Below are 20,862 nucleotides of genomic sequence, written 5' to 3'. Positions count from 1 at the left end.
CGAACGTTGTTTCTTGCCTCCCACAAGCCGGCTGCAATGTGGACTAAGTCATACATAGCACGAGTCCCCTCCGATACTCGAGGTAACAGCCGGCGCATCTTTTCACCTGCGCGGCTCGATCTTTCAGCGTCGGGGGTCTGGGCTTTGGAGGGGCCCCGCCCCCGTCGCTTCTTGATTCTACTGCACAGGCGCACCAACCGACCTGTAGGAGTCGCTGTCCACGCCCGATCCCCACCCTTCAGTTTCCCTCCCCGTAATACGGCCAATGTGTATTACTGTGGACGACCAGCTAAACTGAAAGCAATGTGGAGAGCGGGGCTCGAACAGGAGGCATCCTGTTCGAGCCTAGTCTCCAGCATTCGTTGCGAGCGCCTTGCCCACTACGCCACGTAGCCGCCCTACGAATCGTTATATATTAAAGGTGCTATCGATAACATTCAGCCACTAGATGTTGCACTAGAGCAGCATAATGTCATTTATCCAATCAGGTGCATTCCACGTGGGGAAATAGAAAGCATATTATGCCTCCAACATGTGAACAACAACATTCATTTTGGACCCGCAACATTTTTTTAAATGATAAATTCATTAATCAATATTTGGGGGGGGGGGGGGGGGCAAGCAATACCTTTATTCCGCATGTGGATATATTATAATTATTATTATATTTCTTTTAAGATTACTCATAAAAACGTTATCTACAGTATAGCACCTTTCAATGAATGAGTTATGGAATACAAAAAGTTAGCCAGGCCTCCAGATGAATGCTCCAGATGCTGTTTATACCAGAGAGATGCGTGATTACCATGATATAATATAATATAATATAATGACCAGTGTTTCGTTCTTCACATACCGGTAATTACAGCCATTTCTGCCTGGACTAACAAGGGAAGTGTCACGAGACTCTAATAAACCACGTCTAATCTGTATGTGGATGTTATTTTTAACCACAGCTATTCATTGTATAGAATAGAATAGAAATACTTTTATTTGACACTGCAAATCGCTCAACATTAAACATTTAGACAGAACAGGTCACGAATAAGAATAACAAAACAAATCAAATTGCCTAAGATAAGAGTAGAATAAAATAGAATAAAAATGGAATAACATATACAGTAAATAAATACAGTAAACATATACTGAGGTCTACAGTAGGTGTAGTATTGCACAGTGCTGTTTCAAAAGTAAGAGTCCAGGAAGATGGTAACTGTCACTCTGTGCTCAGTGATGCAGTGAGGCACAGTGATGCATTGTATAGTCTGATGGCTGTTGGAATGAAGGACTTCCTGTGCCGTTCAGTGGTGCATTTAGGTAGTGTGAGCCTAGCACTGAACATGCTCCTCCTGTCAGCCAAGTCTGTGTATAGTGGGTGGGAGGGGTTTCCCCTGATGGCCTGGAGCTTAGCAAGGCTCCTCCTCTCCGCCACCCTCGCTAGCGAGTCCAGCTCCACCCCAACCACGCTACTGGCCTTCCTGACCAGCTTATCCAGCCTGTTTGTGTCCCCTGCTCTCAGTCCGCTGCCTCAGCAGGTCACAGCGTACAAGAAGGCGCCCGCCACCACCGATTCATAGAACATCCTCAACATCCTTGTACACTGTACAGACATTGAAGGATCTCAGCCTTCTGAGGAAGTAGAGCCGGCTCTGGCCCTTCTTGTACAGTGCCTCTGCGTGTTTTCCATGTCCACATCGACTCCCCTGATGGAAACGGGGGTCACAGGTGCACTCCTCCTCCTCCCCAGCTCCACCACGAGTTCCCTGGTCTTCGCCACATTTAGCTGCAGGTGGTTTTTACCGCACCATGTGACGAAGTCCACTACCAGTTCTCGGTATTCCCTCTCGTCACTGTCCTTTATACATCCCACTATCGCAGAGTCATCAGAAAACTTCTGAAGGTGGCAGGACTCTGACCGATAGTGGAAGTCGTTGGTGTAGACACTAGACAGTGAAGAGGAAGGGAGAGAGGACTGTCCCCTGCGTGGCCAGGCTGGCTGCCGGCTGGCTGCACATGCGTCGGAGGAAAGCATGTGACAGTCTCCGGCCTCTCGGACCAACAGTAGGGGAAAGTGCGCAACAACCAGGAAGGGGGTTGGGAATTGGCATAACGACTAACAGTGGGATGGGAGAAACATCGGAAAAAGAAGGAGGGGGAAAAAGATAAAAAAAAAAAAAAAAAAAAAACACTGGAGAAGTCAAAGAACATGACTCTCACAGTGCTCCCCGGCTTGCCTAGGTGAGTGTAGGCTCGGTTCAGCAGGTAGATGACAGCATCCTCTACCCCCAGTCGGGGCTGGTAGGCGAACTGGAGTGGGTCTAGGTGGGGTTTGATCACCGGGCGGAGTTGCTCCAGGACTAACCTCTCCATGGTCTTCCTTATATGAGAGGTTAGAGCCACCAAGGCCTGTAGTCCTTGGACGTGCTGGGACACGGGCACTTAGGGACAGGGACCACACAGGAGGTTTTCCACAGTATCGGGACTCTCTGCAGCCTCAGGCTCATTGAATATGAGCTGGAGCACATCACACAGCTGAGAGGCACAGGTTTTGAGTACTTTTGGCCTCACCCCATCAGGGTTGTGCATCATCATCTGAACCGGGACCGCGTTGCAGACCGCAAACCCCAGAGCACCGGGTTTGATTGAGTGCTACAGTGTATTGATATCTTCATCAGAGTGGGAGGGAGCCACGGCAACACGTTGGTGGTGCTCGTCAGGGAACGGCCTGTCCCCTCTTCTGTTGCACATTAACATTTTCTTTTCTTCTCGTCTTTTTGTCCTGAACATGTTCCCCGAGTGCCAGAGAGGGACGCGGGAGGGAGAACATTAAGTATTGTGTTGGGTTGAGTTTTCCGGAGCTCCCCCATGGGCTTATCTTTCATGGGAATTAATGTTAACGTGCCTCTCGCTGATTCCATTACTCCTCTTCTCATGTGAGAATTGGTAATGGGAGTTGTTGCGCCGAGCATCATTTAGAGTGTGAAATGGTGATATTGTACAACGCCCACACGCTGTGCTTCTCTACGGCACTCATTAGACAGTTGGACTGAATTAAAGGTATGAAGTGCGGCAATCGTTGACTACGGAGTACTGACCGCATTGGGAAATTTGTAATTTGTTTGATTGATTGAAAACTTTATTTAACAGATTGCAGAATGGGTACAATGCAGTACAGCTCAATACACACAATTGTTAAGGGGATGCAGACCAGAGAAAGACCTTCGTCTTGTTTACATCAGGGTCCCCCATTTTCAATTCATCGTAATTTTTTTTGACATACACAACATACAGATAAACAGTACTGTTACATCCCGACATTTATGACATACAAGATATACAAATATACAGTACTGTTTAAGAGACAGAGTTTCTAAAAGAGAGTACATATACATTTGAGGGGGAAGAAACTGTACATTGGAGGGGGTTGGGGGATTGCAGCCTCCCGTAGGTGCTCTTTGCTTTGTCTTTGCTCTTTGCTCTTTGCTTTGTCTATTCCTGACTTAACTAATGAAAGCTTATTAGGGCAGAATATAGAAAATAAAAAGCAGCTTAAGGTTCCTACATGAAGGCTATTGTTTTAACATTGTAGGATTCAAGCAAACTTCTACTTGTCTAATTAGTCATATATATATATATATATATATATATATATATATATATATATATATATATATATATATATATATATATATATATATATATATATATATATATATATATATATATATATATATATACAGTATTACAAATATCAGCAAAACGTTCTATGACGCCCATGTCTATAATGTATTATAAACATACTTGAAGTATTATGACCTTATAAGTCACTATAAAATGTTTTGTAATGTGTTGTGAATATTTACGAGTGCTATAAGTGTTTATAATGCATTATAGACATGGGCTTCATAGAAAGTGTTACCCAATATTGTTTTTGAAATAGAATAGAATAGAATAGAAAACTTTATTGCCATTTCAACACATGGTTGATTGGGATTTGTCTTGGTGCCAGCACATACAGTACATACAGTATAAAAACATACAATATAAAAACAGAAGAATACATGCAATACAATCCCCACAATAAAAGTTTTACACAAACAAAAAAAAAATGCTACAGTACCTAAAATAAATAGCTCAGTGTTCCAGTTTAAAGTGCATATTGCCTTAAAGTGCCTGTCGGCTGGTGCTAGCCCTTGTGGTACAAAGTGCCTGTGCATATGGAGTTCAGGTGACGGACAGCCTCGGGATATGTAGGCCTACTGTTTTTAAAAACGGGATGTCCTGCACCTGAGACTTTGGAGTCTTCTGCCAGAGGGAAGGGGGTTAAAAAAGGAAAGCAGGGTGAAAGGGGTCACTGATCACCTTCTCCCCTTTCCGCCTGATTTGTGTAGCATAAATGGAGGCCACAGAAGGGAGATCACAGCCGATAATTGTTGACGCTGTGCGTACAGTTCTTTCTAGATGTCCCCTATCATGAACGGTGGTGTTTCCGTACCAGTCATTGAGAAGGTAAGGACACTCTCCACAGAGTGGCTCAAAAGCTGAGCATCGCCTCCCTGGACACACCAAATGGATCACGGACTAGCATACTGTAATTCAAATAGTCAGAATGGCCAGTGACAGCATTCTATCGTTTTGTAAATGTTTTAGTATAGATCTTGTGGTTTTGGCCTGAAGAAGGCTTGTCGATCGATACATTAATTTTGAATATTTTAGGGATGGGACAACTATTCACATAAGTATTGCATATTAAGTAACTTCAAACTTCAAAGGTGTTTTATGACCATCTAATGGGGAAGACTGTTGTTATCACCCACATTGCTTTACCCTTTTTCTTATTCTCTGCATTGCTTTTATTCTGTCTATTTTATGCTCATTTTACATCTATTTTTACAGCTGGGAGGCACTTACTTTATTGCTATGCAATTCTTGTATGAAAGGTGCTATACAAATAAAGTGTATTATTATTATTATTATTATTATTGTGATTCTTTATTGTGATGCGAGGAGGGGATTTAGCAATAGCCAGGTGTTTCAGGGGGGAAGCATTACTAGTGTGTAAAATGCAGCCCATATTTCCGGACGCTAGCAAACATTTCTCGTGGTTGTCAGGTATTTTCTATCCATTCAAATGTTTGTTACAAAGCAGGGTTAGTTTTAGTTGGGAAAGAAAAAGTCCATATTCAGAATACATATCAAATCGGCACACAAGTATAGTGATTAGGGATGCTCGATATTGGCTTTTTTACCGATACCGATATACCGATATTGTCCAACTCTTAATTTCCGATACCGATATCAACCGATATATGCAGGGTTTCCCCCGCCAAAAAACTGAATAATTTCAGGTAATTAACATTACATATGTCTTGTTGTGGAATTAACATAACATTATGCATACTTTTGACAATAAATTAAATCAGAATTTGTTCTTACTTGCTTGCCTGGGTAAATAAAGGTTATAGAAATAAAAAATAAAAATAAAAAAACTATACCGATATTTTCCGATATCACATTTTAATGCCAATATCGGCCGATATTGTGATAGTTTAGAATTGGGTCCCTGCTGATTCCTGCCCCTAGTATATATTCCACATAAAGGTGACGAAGCAAGAAAACCAGCATGCTGGATTATTCTCCCCATGTTCAAGTTTGTATTGCCCACTCTTGAGAATCTGTGGTAAATGAGGGTGCATACACATTTAAAAGCACTAGAGTTATAGTGGTTCTTAAAACTTTTTAGTGACTGTACGTGATCTCACTCACAAAGTAGCCTACAAGAACCATCGAATGCGCTGTCAACGAGGCATACTTTGACCGACAGGTGATGTTATTATCAATGTTTCCTCACTGCTTATCGTGTCGAAAACCTCACACACATTAGCAAAGTGGTTTGATGATACAGTAAAAGGAATCAGAATCAGAAAGGTCTTTATTGCCAAGTATACGTTTCACATACAAGGAATTTGCTTTGGACGTTACTGGTGCGACATTAGCGGACAGACATTAACAGATAATACAATAAAGTGGTGGAGTAAAGTAAAATGAAATATGAGCTAAGTTAAGCACAATATAATAATATATTTATGAAATAAAATATAGGCCAGGGCTGTACGACTGTATAAGAGGTTGAATAAAATTATGTGGGATATAAACTAAATGAAATATAGCTCAATAGATAAATATAGTACAATTATAAGTAAAAATAAAGTAGGAGTGGGAATAGGCCAGGGCTGTGCAACTGGGCAGATCTGGTCAATTATACAATTATATACACTAATTAGAATTAAGTAACAATACAGTGGGCAAGTATATAGTCCAGTAGGGTGTTTTAATGTAACACAGTGGGTGGGTGTCAGTGAGGGTCCAGAGCCTTGTTGATGAGGCTCACTGCAGAGGGGAATAAACTGTTCTTGTGGCGTGAGGTTTTGGCGCTGATGGACCGCAGCCTCCTGCCAGAGGGGAGTGGCTCAAACAGGTTGTGACCGGGGTGGTAGGGGTCGGCCACAATCTTACCTGCACGCTTTCGAGTTCTGGAGGCGTACGCTGCAGCCTGCCTTTGTCCTTGGCCGTGGCTGCAGCGTACCATACTGTGATGGAGGAGGTGAGGATGGACTCAATGATGGCTGTGTAAAAGTGCACAAGGCGCTCAAAAGACTTCATCACCACTGAGGTCAGGGCGACGGGTCTGTAGTCATTTAGTCCACTGGGCCTTGGCTTTTTGGGGACAGGGATTATGGTGGATGTTTTAAAGCAGGCTGGCACATGGCATGTCTCCAGTGAGGTGTTGAAGATGTCTGTAAACACCGGTATCAATCTTCTTGTCTAACTCTGGAGACGACGGTATGCCTTGTTTATGTTCCTTTAAATAAACCAAAGCAGCCTGATGGATTTATTCTCTCAACAGTTTCCTATGTAGGATGGGGTCATCCCTATGTTCCCCGGGCTCTATGTTCCCCGGGTTCTATGTTCCCCGATTGATTGATTGATTGATTGATTGATTGAAAATTGTATTAATGTCCGCCTTGTTTCGAACTCAGTGGCTCAGTGGCCTCGTGGGTAGAGTGTCCGCCCTGAGTTCGGGAGGCTGGGAGTTCAAGCCCCGGCCGAGTCATACCCAAGACTATTTAAAAATGGTACCCATAGCCTCCCTGCTTGACACTCAGCATCAAGGGTTGGTTTGGGGCGAAGTCCTTGCGACATACTAGCGTCATAGGGGTGTACTTGTACATCAAGCTGCCGCACGCTACGGAAACAGGAGATAGGCTCCTGCCCCATGTGCCGTTACGGCTTGAGGCAAAACTTCTTGTTTCGAACTGGTTAAGCTTGGCGACTCTTTCGAAGTTGGTTAAGGTTAGAGTTTGGAATCAGGGCTGGTGGTCTATCGCCCTGCTCTAAAGATAAACTCTAAGCATAACCGACTATCTATCGCTACCGGGGAACATAGGACCCGGGGAACATAGACATGCTCCCTGTAGGATGCAGTTTGGCCAGAACATTTTGACAACCATTCATTTCACACATTTGTCGGTTACGCAAGTGTGTGCGAGGCGTTAAGAGGTCCTGTGTCTCGCCTGTGTTAGGTGTACGGTCTGTAATTTGATGTCCTCATTTAGGCCTTTTGTAGCACAATGGGTGAATGTGACTCAGAGACACAGTGAATGCTGCTGCTGCTGCTCCTCCTCCAGATACAGGAGGCCATTGTTACAGGAGAGTTCACGTTTACCTTATTCACCGTGTTCAGTCGACTGAACTGGAATAATAATGTAAAATGTACAAAGCTTCAAAACCGAGGAGGAACATAAACAAACCGTACAGATGTATTACAAAGATACAGGTAGGCAGGCATTACATACAGATGTCGCTACACACTGCAGACATTTTTAGACAGCAACAGAGCGACGGAAGCCTTTGCTGTGTGCAAAACCGATCATACAAATAAATAAATAAATAAAAATAGTCATACAAATATATCTCTGTACACACCTTACCGTTGCGTCAAAACTCTTCCTACAGCTTGCGTTCTCAGGAATTTCTATCCACCTCAGTCCCATGAGTTCGCACTGAGTTTGGGAAGAGGGCTTTTGTGTACTCTGCTCCATTTACCTGGAATGGACTTAAAAAATCTCTTAAACTCGGCTTTTATTACTTTGCACAGTTTTAAAACACTAAGTAATTACTGACCTTTTAATGACAGATATGGGAGTGTGCAAATGATTCTCAGGTTAAGCATTTGCTCTCCCGGGCTGCTGCTTGCTCTTTTTATCTTTATCTTTTTGTCCTTTGTCTATGTTAATTTACTGTGCTGTATGGTTGTTTGTTGTTTTTATGTCAGGTGTTGCTCGAAAAAGAGCTCTTTGAGCTCAAACTTCTTACCTGGTGAAATAAAGGTAAAAAAAAAAAAGGGGCGTGGATAAAGTTAAATACTAAATACTGCAGGGGTGTAAAAAGTACCCAGAAATTATACTTAAGTGAAAGTATGGGTACCGTCTCAAAATATTACTCAAGTAAAAGTCAGAGTATCTGGCTAAAAACACACTTGAGTAAAAATAAAAAAGTTTCTCCGTTTCACCTCCGTTTCATCCTCTTCATCACTCGTACTATCGTTTGTGGCCATCTTCTGTAGCTTGTCACTCTGACTGTCTATTCTTCTGATAGCAGGTGTTTAATCAAAGATCCCCGCTTTCTAGTCTTGCACAAGGACCAATCAGCATGGGTATGGGCGGGTTAATTTTCCATTGATGGAGATTTGATTGGCTGTTTTTAAAGTGCGGCCACAGAATTAATAACGCTAACGTTAGTTCGGCCAGAGAAACGAATATACTAATTAAAATAGTTGGACCTGTGAGATTTGTACATTGTAGGTCTGCATTAAAAATGTAAGGAGTAAAAAGTATGTTTTTTTCCCCCCTCTGAAATGTAATTGAGTAAATGTACAAGTATACAAACCTAATAATACTAGAGTAAAGTACAAATCCCCCAAAACAGTACTTAAGTATTGTAGCGAAGTACAATTACTCAAGTACTTTACACCCCTGAAATACTGTTAGGCTGCACACTGCGGTGGGAACCAAGCCGCTCCTCAGCCTTGGTGGAATGGCACCGTCTGCCAGAAAGAAGGAGGGCAAGTCAAGTCAAGTCAAGTCAAGTCAAGAGTTTTATTTGTCATGGCATACGAGTATACAATGAAATGCGGTCAAGCGTCAAAAGTCAAGCGGTTCGATTGAGATCTACGCGCACTCCGGCTTGGTAGATCTCCTCGACAAGAGGGTAAGATGGGCACCAGTCACTTTGCAGAGTGATGCAGGGGGAGGAAGGGGAGAATGATGGGGTTCAGCCCAGGCCACCCTGCTCATCGTCCCTCCTTGAAAAAATTCGAAAATCACAAATTTTGAAACCTTGAAATGTATCTTCTATCATTTATCTGTTTTATACATTATCAATTGATATATAGATGAAAATTCGAATTAAAAGTCTAATTTATACTTGAAAAATGCCTTCGGAGCTCTGCTGGAGGTGTCTAAGCGCACCTATGTAGCTTAATGTAGCTGTGATTGGCCTACTTGCCAAGGAGAGATTCGCAATAGAACCTCCATGGAATTAGTATTCCATATGACACAAAAAGGCCTATACTAGCCCTATACAAATAATATATTAGTAGGGGATGTGTAATTACTGTTGCTCATAAGACCTCCACTATTCAGCAGCTAATGGTCTCGGCTGAAAATCTATTTTGTCCATTGGAAACGGATACATTTGCTACTGTGTTAAATTGCACATGAAATATCATTTTCAGCTCCATAACCGCACAGTGTGCCACACATATCATAATTTTCCCAGACCGGGGCGGCTATCTCATCTTTGATAACAAGAAAATCACTTCTGCGGAATTCCTCGCAGATATAACGAGGTGCAAATTGGATAGTATATTATATTAAATTAAAACAAAGTGCGCTGGAACCTAATTTAAGAGCTGTCCTGTAGGGTTCAGCGTCCTCCTGTTGAATTATGTGGCGCACTGGCAACTTGCCATCTCAACAATGCCTCATTTAGTCAGCGGTTTATCATTTATGGCAAAAGCAGACCGTATAGCAGAGTGCATTTACATTTTAATTTCATATACGTTTGGTGTGAAATATCTTTATTAAAAGGGAGATTAGGTCTCACTCTCACCATTTCCTTTCCCTCCCACTTGACTGATTGGCCTTCACTTCCAAATGATGTTTTCTGCCTGGCGAAGTCTCTGGGGGTGATCATGTAATCAGTCTGGTGTGTGTGTGTGTGTGTGTATCTGCAGCAAATCTCACAAAGTACAAGACCGATTTGGATAAAACGTTGCACGTAGGCTGACATCAGGCCAGGAACGTGGATTCTAGAATATTTTTCAAGTCGGTGGACGACAAGTATTTAATTTGAATACATTTCCGCCATTGTCCATTGAAACAGTATGCTCAGTATAAAGTTACACCTTTTGAACACAAGAGGGCAACGCTACACAGGTTCACTGCTCAGAGCCTTTGTGAATCAGTTCGTTGTTCGCTGTTTACATCATGGACATGCCTTAGTGAGCCTATTTGTCATTGCTATACAGTACCTATGCATTAAAAAGATTTGTGAATTAATTTACATCATTGTCTGTTGCAACATGCCCCTCCCCCCTTCATATCTCATAAACCATTTGTCGTAGAGACTTATGGGAGGTGTCAATGAACTGCATGTTCATTCATCCTACTGCGGTTTCTTTCATCTTACTGCATGTTCCTTCATCTTGACTTACAGCATGTTCCTTCATCTTACAGTGTGTTCCTTCATCTTACTGTGTGTTCCTTCATCCTACTGCGATTTCCTTCATCTTACTGTGTGTTCCTTCATCTTACTGTGTGTTCCTTCATCCTACAGTGTTCCTTCATCCTACAGTGTTCCTTCATCCTGCTGTGTGTTCCTTCATCTTACTGTGTGTTCCTTCATCTTACTGTGTTCCTTCATCTTACTGTGTGTTTTTTCATCCTACAGTGTTCCTTCATCCTGCTGTGTGTTCCTTCATCCTACAGTGTTCCTTCATCCTGCTGTGTGTTCCTTCATCTTACTGTGTGTTCCTTCATATTACTGTGTTCCTTCATCCTACAGTGTTCCTTCATCTTACTGTGTTCCTTCATCCTACAGTGTTCCTTCATCTTACAGTGTTCCTTCATCCTACAGTGTTCCTTCATCCTGCTGTGTGTTCCTTCATCCTGCTGTGTGTTCCTTCATCCTGCTGTGTTCCTTCATCCTGCTGTGTTCCTTCATCCTGCTGTGTGTTCCTTCATCCTGCTGTGTTCCTTCATCCTGCTGTGTGTTCCTTCATCCTGCTGTGTGTTCCTTCATCCTGCTGTGTGTTCCTTCATCTTACTGTGTGTTCCTTCATCCTGCTGTGTGTTCCTTCATCCTGCTGTGTGTTCCTTCATCCTGCTGTGTTCCTTCATCCTGCTGTGTTCCTTCATCCTGCTGTGTTCCTTCATCCTGCTGTGTGTTCCTTCATCCTGCTGTGTGTTCCTTCATCCTGCTGTGTGTTCCTTCATCCTGCTGTGTGTTCCTTCATCTTACAGTGTGTTCCTTCATCTTACAGTGTGTTCCTTCATCCTGCTGTGTGTTCCTTCATCTTACAGTGTGTTCCTTCATCCTGCTGCATGTTCCTTCATCCTGCTGCATGTTCCTTCATCCTGCTGCATGTTCCTTCATCCTGCTGCATGTTCCTTCATCCTGCTGCATGTTCCTTCATCCTGCTGCATGTTCCTTCATCCTGCTGCATGTTCCTTCACTTTACAGTGTGTTCCTTCACCTTACAGCGTGTTGCCAGCATCCTCCCTTCTGTGTGTCCCACAATTTTCGCCATCTTCTGGGAACACCAGCTGAGCTTCTGTGGCTGATGGGTTCCTGCTTCCAGTGCACACATCTTATCATTAATTCCCACACATTTATCAATCAATGCTTAACCCATATATAATGTCAATGAAAACCAGCGTATACAAAAAAAAAGGGAATCAAAGGGAAGGAAAAGATGGAGAAGGAAAATAGCCACCTGGTGGAGGTTTGCGCTCTACTGAGCGCACCTTTCTAGTTTTCCTTGTTTATTTATTTTTTATAGAACAGGTCGTGCACAGAGCAGTAGGCAGGTGGTAGGAGGGCCTGGCAACCTCACACTGTTGTCGGTCAGCCACGCCGTCGCCGGTGAGGGGGCCGTGAAGCAGGAGGGAGTGCCGGCAGTCTGTTCACTCTGCACCCCACTTAAACTGGGGGACTATATTTAGATGATGGGCTTGTTACAGCATGCTTTGGTTTTCTGGGAGTCTTCTTCACAGCTTGGCCACTGAACCAACTCAGATTGCACATTATTCCCCTGCTCCCCCACCATGTAGCTTATTACAAGATGTGCCGTGTGCCATCATGGTATCATTTGTTACCGCCACACTGAGCGTCGTCGCCTGCTGCACTTCATGCTTATTGATGAAGATATCTGCTTCTCTGGCTGAACGTCGAGCTCGGGGCATAACCGTGACGGTGGTGTAAAGCTATGAGCCTTTTCTTTCTCGTTTTGCTTTCATCCTCTATAAGAGCCGTGATGAGCGGTTGAGAGAGAGAAACGCTCTGTGTCTTATCGAGATTAAGTCAATGTTTTTTTAGGTCATTGTGAGTGCAGCGTTTCTCACGAGACGCTCTCTCCCGCTCTTCTCCGGCAGACCGCCGTTACCGCTCATACGTCTGTATCGTATTGATTGATTGATTGATTGAAAACTTTATTAACAGATTGCAGAATGGGTACAGTACAGCTCAATACATACAATTGTTAAGGGGATGCTGCAGACCAGAGAAAGACTTTCATCTTGTTTACATCAGGGTCCCCCATTTTCAATTCATCATAATTGAATTATGTTGAATTATGCATAACGCGTCCAGACGATTCCCGTGAGAAAATGACTTGAGACGACACCCGTCTCTCCCGACGGCAGAATAAAAAAAACGCCAAAGTGACACCGCATTCTAATCTAATTGGGACAGCCGAGGGGGGGGGGGTTTGATGTAAAAGCCAATTGGACAAATCATTCCGTCCCATTAAAATATAATTTCTTTAAAAGAGCGCTTTTGATCTCATCTGGCTATTGCCTGTCAATCACACCGATGCTGTAGTAGTGGGTATCTATGCCTATTTTCCACTTGCCTGCCTCGGTGCCCCGGCAGTCAAGGTGATAGTGAGTCCCTCTTCACGCGTGCCGGGCGGCTGCTCCAGCGGGCCAATTTCATGCTTGCTGAACTTCCAAGAGACTAGAATTATTGATTGTTGTTTTCTACTTTCCTAATGGGAATTATCATTGAGGACTCAAGGGGGGCAGTAGGCCTGTGGACGTTCCTTTTCCCCGCCGCTTTATGGCTGACGTGCGATGCCCTTGATTTTCAGCTGTGTTTGAAAACTAATGAGAGGCTTTTAGAGGGAAAGAGAAAGTCTGCCTTCATCGTACAGTGCCGGCTTTTTTTTCACTTTAATGTGGACTTTTTAAATAAGCTATGCTTCTCTGTAAAGAAAGATGAGCCGTCCCCATGTGGCGCTTTTCATGTTGTCAGAAATCACTTTCAATTTTTTTTTTTTAATGACTATTGCAATTTATTCGGGAGGTTTTAATGTAAATTCTCTGAATTATGCCAATTTTATGCCTATGTCTATTTTGTGTCTACATCACTGCTGTGCACTTTGAGCTGCAATTCTTGTATGAAAGGTGATATACAAATAAAGTGTATTATTAATGTTATTATTATTACAAACTAGCTCTATTGACTAGCGTCAGATGCATTATATACTGTATATACAGTACAAAGCTCTATAACGCACCGCCACAGGTTCTGAGGGTTCAGTCAAAAACTCGTCCTAACTAATTATTGCAAGTTCACGTTGTGTTTTCAAAGGGATCAACAGAAAGCCCAAAGTCCAGTGGGGTGAAAACACAAGCTGCTGCTGAAATACAGTATAAAATGACCCTTTTCTCTCCAAATCTCCTCTATGAACACTCGGTGCTGCCACCACTGGTCACCATTGTGGAGGAAATTAGCCGGAGCCCGGAGCAAAGGATAATACTCAAGTCAAATAGACTTAGTTATTACAGATGTATTAACTCAAACAGAGTATCGAAATACAAGTTAGTCAGGAGTTATGCTGGATGACTCCACGAAGATACAGGCCTTGTTGAGCTCCTAGAATAATGTTAATGTAGACCTTTATCCCTGACCAAAGGGGATGTGGTCCTACCTGGAGTGACCAGGTATAGGAAAGATATTATGGGGATGGGGAGGGGCTAGAGAAGGGTGAAGGAGGGAAGAGGGGTGACAGGATGTCAAGGTGAGCTAGGAAGGGGGAAAGAGGGGGAGACTGTGACACAATGGGTATTCAACATACAATGGAATGGTGGGGTGTTACGTATGGGGGTGAGTAGTAGTGAGTCCAATGGTGGAGGAGACAAGGAGAGACGGAGATAGGTAGCTATTTCTAAGGATGTGTCTTTATTAAAACACACAGAGCAGCGATAATCCAGGAAAGACGCCGGGGCGTCAACAGAGAGAACAGGCAAAAGTAATATAAGTGCATCACGAGTGGCTCCGCAAACTCTGACCAGCTCCTTCCCACACGAACGGTTTTCTGAAGCCTCGACAACAAACAAGGAAACAGAGAAAGCATAAGTAGTCACCAACCAAACATTCCAATCAATTAGCAGTGACAGCAACAGTGGAGAGTACCAATCAGTGACAACACAGGAATGTGGGCGTGACAACCAAAATGCAAATACCAACCACCAGGTGAAAACATTCCAGACTGACAGCTGGATTCCCGGGAGAGGGAACCCAGAGCGTTACAGTGGGGGAGGTGTTAAGACGTCACCCGCACCAATAAAACACATTACTGTCACTGTTGACCTGTCAACCTGTTCAAGTCGATGCATCTTTTCGCTATATATATATATAGACAATAGTTTGGAATATGTTACCTCCATGGCGCTATTAATTCAATATAATTTAGGCCTAATTTAATTGAATATAATCGAGCGTTCATCAAACTTCCCCAGAAAACCACAGAAGAAGATGTCAGAGAGTTTGAAAGGAGACTTGGGAGAGAAAAGGGTAATTTATTTTATACTGTATTTCAGCAGCGGCTTGTGTTTTCACCCCACCGGCCTTTGTCGAGACTCTCTGAGCTTTCTGTTGATCCCTTTGAAAACACAATGCAAACTTACCATAATTGGTCAGGACGAGTTATTGACTTAACCCTAAGAATCTACGGTAGTTCGTTATGGAGCTTTGTATAATGCATACAAAGCTCGACAATAGAGCTACCTACAAACCAAACTAAGTAGTATTCCATCTAAAGTTGTTCTATGAAAATGAACACTGTGCACCTAATACCTGCCATGCACCTAATACTCGATTCCCGCTCCTCCCCAGGCAGCGTGTCGAAGTGTCCTTGAGCAAGACACTTAACCCCTAATTGCTCCCGATGAGCAGGTTGGCACCTTGCATGGTTGCCTATCGGTGTGTGAATGTGTGAGTGAATGGGTAAAATGTGAGGGACAAATTGTAAAGCGCTTTGGATAAAAGCGCTATATACAGTAAATGCAGCCATTTACCATTCATCATTTGGTCGCACAACTATAGAATAATGGGATACGTGCCTATTCTAAATCAAATGTTATTTACCCCCTCCCTTCCCCTCCCACCCCCCCTTGTGTTCCTCTCACCGTGCAGCTGGTGGGCGGCGAGTTCGATCTGGAGATGAACTTCATCATCCAGGACGCGGAGAGCATCGGCTGCATGGCGGAGCTGCTGGAGCACTGCGACGTCACCTGCCAGGCGGAGATCTGGAGCATGTTCACCGCCATCCTCCGCAAGAGCGTCCGCAACCTGCAGACCAGCACCGAGGTGGGCCTCATCCAGCAGGCGCTGCTCAAGATGAGCTCCGTGGACGACATGATCGCAGGTACGGATCCCGGCCCGGCGGCAGAAAGACGGCTCTGTGAGGACGCCGCTGTGTTGCGTTTCGTGGAAGAACCTTTCTCTGATTAAACGTTCTGAATACCGGCTTTGACTTTGACACACACACACGCACACACACGGGGACACACACACACACACACACACACACACACACACACACACACACACACACACACACACACACACACACACACACACACACACACACACACACACACACACACACACACACACAGACAGACACATACACACAGACAGACAGACACAAAGACACACACAGACAGGCACAGAGACAGACACACATGCACACACACAGACAGAAACACAGACATAGACACATACAGACACAGACACACAGGTGTGTTTCTCTATGTTCTGCATTCCTCTCCTATGCCGGTATGATATTTACGATGTAGTTCATTAATATATTACATTTAATATCGAACATGGTGTCTGTCACATGAAACATGTAATAACAATGGAAAGAGCTGCAGAAGGGAATTTCACCACAGGTTCACCAAGGGAACATCAACACTCAAATATATGTTCTTGTTCATATTTATGAATGAATTTATGAATCTCCCTGAGCTGAACACCAGAGAGACGAGACTCTAGTGACGATGTCATCATGAGGCGAATCCTGGAGCTGCTCCACAGACAGAGTTGTGGAACAACTCCCAGAACACCATGACAGTCTGGCTCTTATTTTCTCTTATTTCTCTTTTACTATAATACGAGTACATTTCACAATTCAGAGCTGTAAGCACCACATTTAAATAGACAAGATAATTTTTTATGTAATATATCAAACAAAAAGTATATGAGGCCACACATTTGGTGAGAAATTCAGTATGAGAGCTGCGGGTGTTTGGCTCACTAAGATAATAGGGAGTGAACACGCCAACTTTTTGGGAAATTAGCTTATTTGCCATCTACCCTGGAGTTAGACAAGCAGATACAGTACCCTTTTCTTCTCTGTGCATGCATTAGGCTTAGGGAACAGCCGCACCGTTAGCCTAGCTAGCATCATTCACTGGAAGTAGATGATTTCATCACCTCAAAAGCCCTGTTGCTTTTTGAAAAACGGGGCTTTTGAGGTGATGAAATCACTGCGCCCAGACAGCAGTGGTTGGGCAAAAAATTGTTCCGAGTATATTATCTGCTTAAAAAACGAAAATGTAAAATCATTTTTTTATTATTCTTTTCATGTGGTAAATACACAGGTCACAACATGTTTACAGGAACGTTTTGGAATTGTATTTGGAGTGTATTTCGGGACTGTTGGGAACTAGGCTACACTGGCACACCTACTTCCAGTGAATGACGCTAAGCTAGGCTAACAGTGCAGCTGTTCCCTAAGCCTAATGCATGCACAGAGAAGAAAAGGGTATGTAGATGGCAAATAAACAAATTTCCCAAAAGTTTAAAATAAGAGTTTATTATAAAGAACTAAGTAAGTAGAAATAAATAGAAAACAATAAACCTCCACTAAGGGAGTTTATGGATAGTAGTGGACTAATGACATTATTTTTTTTTAATCAAATACAACTAAAGGAAACGTGAAAAGAAACAAACACACTACAATAAAAGGCTCGGCTACTAGAAAACAAAATGTAAAATAAAGCCTAAAACAAGAACAACTACAATGAAAGGCTAAATGCTCAACAGGGACATAAAACAGCACTACACTTTAATATAATTACTAATTGCATCTGATGTACTGTGTTTACATGTTTACAGATCAAACTGTAATTTTAGTTTACACTTATATGGGAACATACTGTATACATATTGACGATCCTCTTGGGAGGAATCAGTGTGGACTGTGGGGGTGAGCTTGGGAGAGTGTCTGTCAGTGTGTAAGTGTATTTTGTTGTTCTGTGTTTTGTTTTGTTTTGTTATGTATTGTATTGTATGTTTTGTATTTTATGTTAACTCTTTGTCTGCCACGCTGGCCGCGCATCCTGCGGTCAGTAGGCCAGCTTTTCCTGACTGTTTTCGCGATAATTCATGATCTTTGCGGAGCTATTTGTATATTCTATAATATAGCTATGGGGAAAATGCTATGGCTCATTTGACCAGAAGTGATCCACTGAGCTCATTCAGCACCCTCTTGAGATCAAGTGTACTAAAAATCTAAGCAAATGAATAAAGGGCAGATGATTTACAGGGTTTTTTGTTGATACAGTACAGAATTTTGCCATCTGGACACATGCAATTTGGAAATATGAATATAGAATATCAGGCCTATAAATTACCTTATTATGGCCAAGTCATACATCTATGGATCGGGCCAAATATCATTTTTCCAATGGCAGCAAAGACCATGAATTAAATCGACTGTAAGTAGAGTTACTTTTGTATAATGTCCATAGCTCCGGCATTTTTTACCGGATTGTGACGCGTTCACAGAAAGGCAAAGAAACAATATAAGTTGTATTTTATGGCAATAACATTGAGGTTTGTTCAACCCGTGAGATACAGTATAAACACGAAAAAATTGTTGGACTTCCATTGTCGGCGGCTGGTGTGAGCTGGGTAGTGTAGTTTTATAAAATGTTTACATCCATCGAAAGCCCTGGGTCTCCTCTTTCTTAGGACTACAACGATTTCATCATTGCTTCTTCTTCTCACATCAAAATCGCCCATTTTCCGGTGCAATGCGCAGAGATTTTTTATAAGCTCATGTTTAGCTAATAACACTTAAAATCATTCGTACACAAATGTAGTACTGAAAATATACACTTTGACTGCTGTTTTGATAGGGTTAGGGTCTTTACTCTTGGCTACATTTGAATTAGCAACATTACTTAATACAGACTGTATTGATCTATTTATACCGCTACCGGGCTGATCGGGCTTAAGAGGTTAACCGTCTCTCATCATTGGAAAAGCACAATGTAAATTCCGTTTTACGGTGGATTTTCTCTTTTTATTATAATAATTTTTTGTCATCGTCAAACTGAATTACAAAGTTCATATAGAATATATAAGTCATGAAATGTTTGTTTTTGTTTATGTCGTCTATGATTATTTTTTTTATTAGAATAAAAAATTACGCTGCAGGGCGTTTGGGTTCACGGTCCCCGACAGCAGGGAGCTTCCTCGAACAAACACAAGAAAAAACACAAAGCAGCCTATGAAACAAACCCCCACGGGAAGAGCTCTCAGTCTGGCAGTAATTGACCCGCGTTGGAGTTAACGACGGGGTGAAATAGTTACAAACACTCATTTCCATCTGCAAGTCATCTGCTCTCGAAGAATCTCTGTACAGTACATGTTCGATATGCCGGAGGGGGTGGTGCGGGTGCTAAAAAATGCAGGTGCTGAGGATTGTAATCCCAAAGATTGGATCACAATGTTACACTGGCTATGTTACCTGACCAGACCTCAACCGTAATGTGCCGGAGGTCAGTGATAACACTATGAGAGTAATCCCCTTCAGGGATAACAATGTAATTTTCCAAACCAACCGACGACTTGTGCTGTCGATATATAACACAGCGTTGTCTGCGTAAACTTTGTTACGAGGCCCGGGAGGTCAAAAGCCAATTATGGTAGGAATAGAATTCATATTTTAAGCATATTGAAACTCTGCTGGAGAAGAGAAGACTATAGGCAATACAAGTGAAGGGGAGGGGAAGGGGGCAGGGGGAAGGGGGCAGGGGGGGGGAGTGGTCTCATTAGTCACAGTATGTTTTAGAGTGAGATCAAATGGCAGTTAAGAAATATTACATTTTCAGTTCCATTTTAATGTTGAGATTGCAGGATAATGAAATAATATCGCCCCCCCCCCTCCTCCTATTCTACTGCAATGGATGATTACGTTTCTTCTCCTTATCATCCCTTCTCGTTATCTTTGGGACTGAATGGAACGATTGACCCAGTGTACTGGACGTTTTCATTATATCTTTTGTAGATGGCCTAGCGAGTGATGACCGTGGTATTGTATGCTAATGGTTTGAAAAGTCGAAGCCTTTCTATCGTTTTTTTCTTTGTCACGAGTGAATTCACTTTCCGCCGCACCCGCTTTCAGAGTGCGCTGCGTTCCTCGTGCGAGATGGAGCGTGACGCACTGGGCGGCGGTATGATGTCGCCGTCAGACAACCTTTGGCTATGAATGAAGATTTAAACTGAACTCCCCATAATCTGACAGGATAATCATTGTGTGATCATTGTATGTTGATCAAATCCATCTTGGTGATTGTAATGGAATAGCAGCAGGTGATTATCATTAAATGACAGCTGTGGCCAACGAGCTGTGGCATTGTGCCATATTGCATTAAACATTTCTTAATTGTATTATTATTATTATAAATTGTACTATAATTTGCTATCATGTTCTGTTATTTATCATCATTCCAACAGACTAATAAGAACTAAATGCATCTTCCAAACAATATTAGTATGGAAGACATCCATAGTAAACAATTTTTGTGTAATATGCTAGACAAGAGGGAGCCTACTGTCCCGCCTCTTGGGGCTTTGGAAAGACCAGCCGAGGTCAGAGGAGTTTGATCATATTTACTGAGGATGTCCAGATAATGTTGATATTTACACAATTTAAAAACATAATACATGATAACAATCATGTGGTTTATTTCATGTGGTGTGTTACAACAAGGAATAACAAAATGTTCTAAATTAATAACAATGTTGAAATTGAGAAGTTTGGACTTATTTATTTACAACTGAAATACAATTCTTTGTTATTACAGAGAGAGTTAAGTACCGAAAGAAGGTACCGTTGGGCACCGATGCTGAATTCCAGGAGCTGATACTGGTACCGGTGTCGGTTCAAATGTGAACGGTACCCAACCCTACTATCTACATGCTATATATATATATACT

At 42.6% G+C, this 20,862-nt stretch overlaps 1 protein-coding gene across 1 annotated transcript in view; it reads left to right on the top strand.

Annotated features, from left to right (window-relative positions):
- Nucleotides 1-20,862, top strand: part of LOC311225271 (neurobeachin-like) — a gene marked incomplete at its 5' end in the record, with an annotated part of 544,672 nt that overhangs the window by 180,102 nt on the left and 343,708 nt on the right. Inside the window, 1 exon segment of the mRNA XM_084310493.1 lies at nucleotides 15,763-15,994. Coding sequence (XP_084166619.1) covers nucleotides 15,763-15,994 — 232 coding nt within the window.

Source organism: Notolepis coatsorum (assembly GCF_963971535.1).
Source record: "Notolepis coatsorum genome assembly, chromosome: 1".
In the NCBI taxonomy this organism is placed as follows: domain Eukaryota; kingdom Metazoa; phylum Chordata; class Actinopteri; order Aulopiformes; family Paralepididae; genus Notolepis; species Notolepis coatsorum.
Note: the sequence above shows the minus strand (reverse complement) of the source record. Positions and strands in the feature narration are given on the sequence as shown.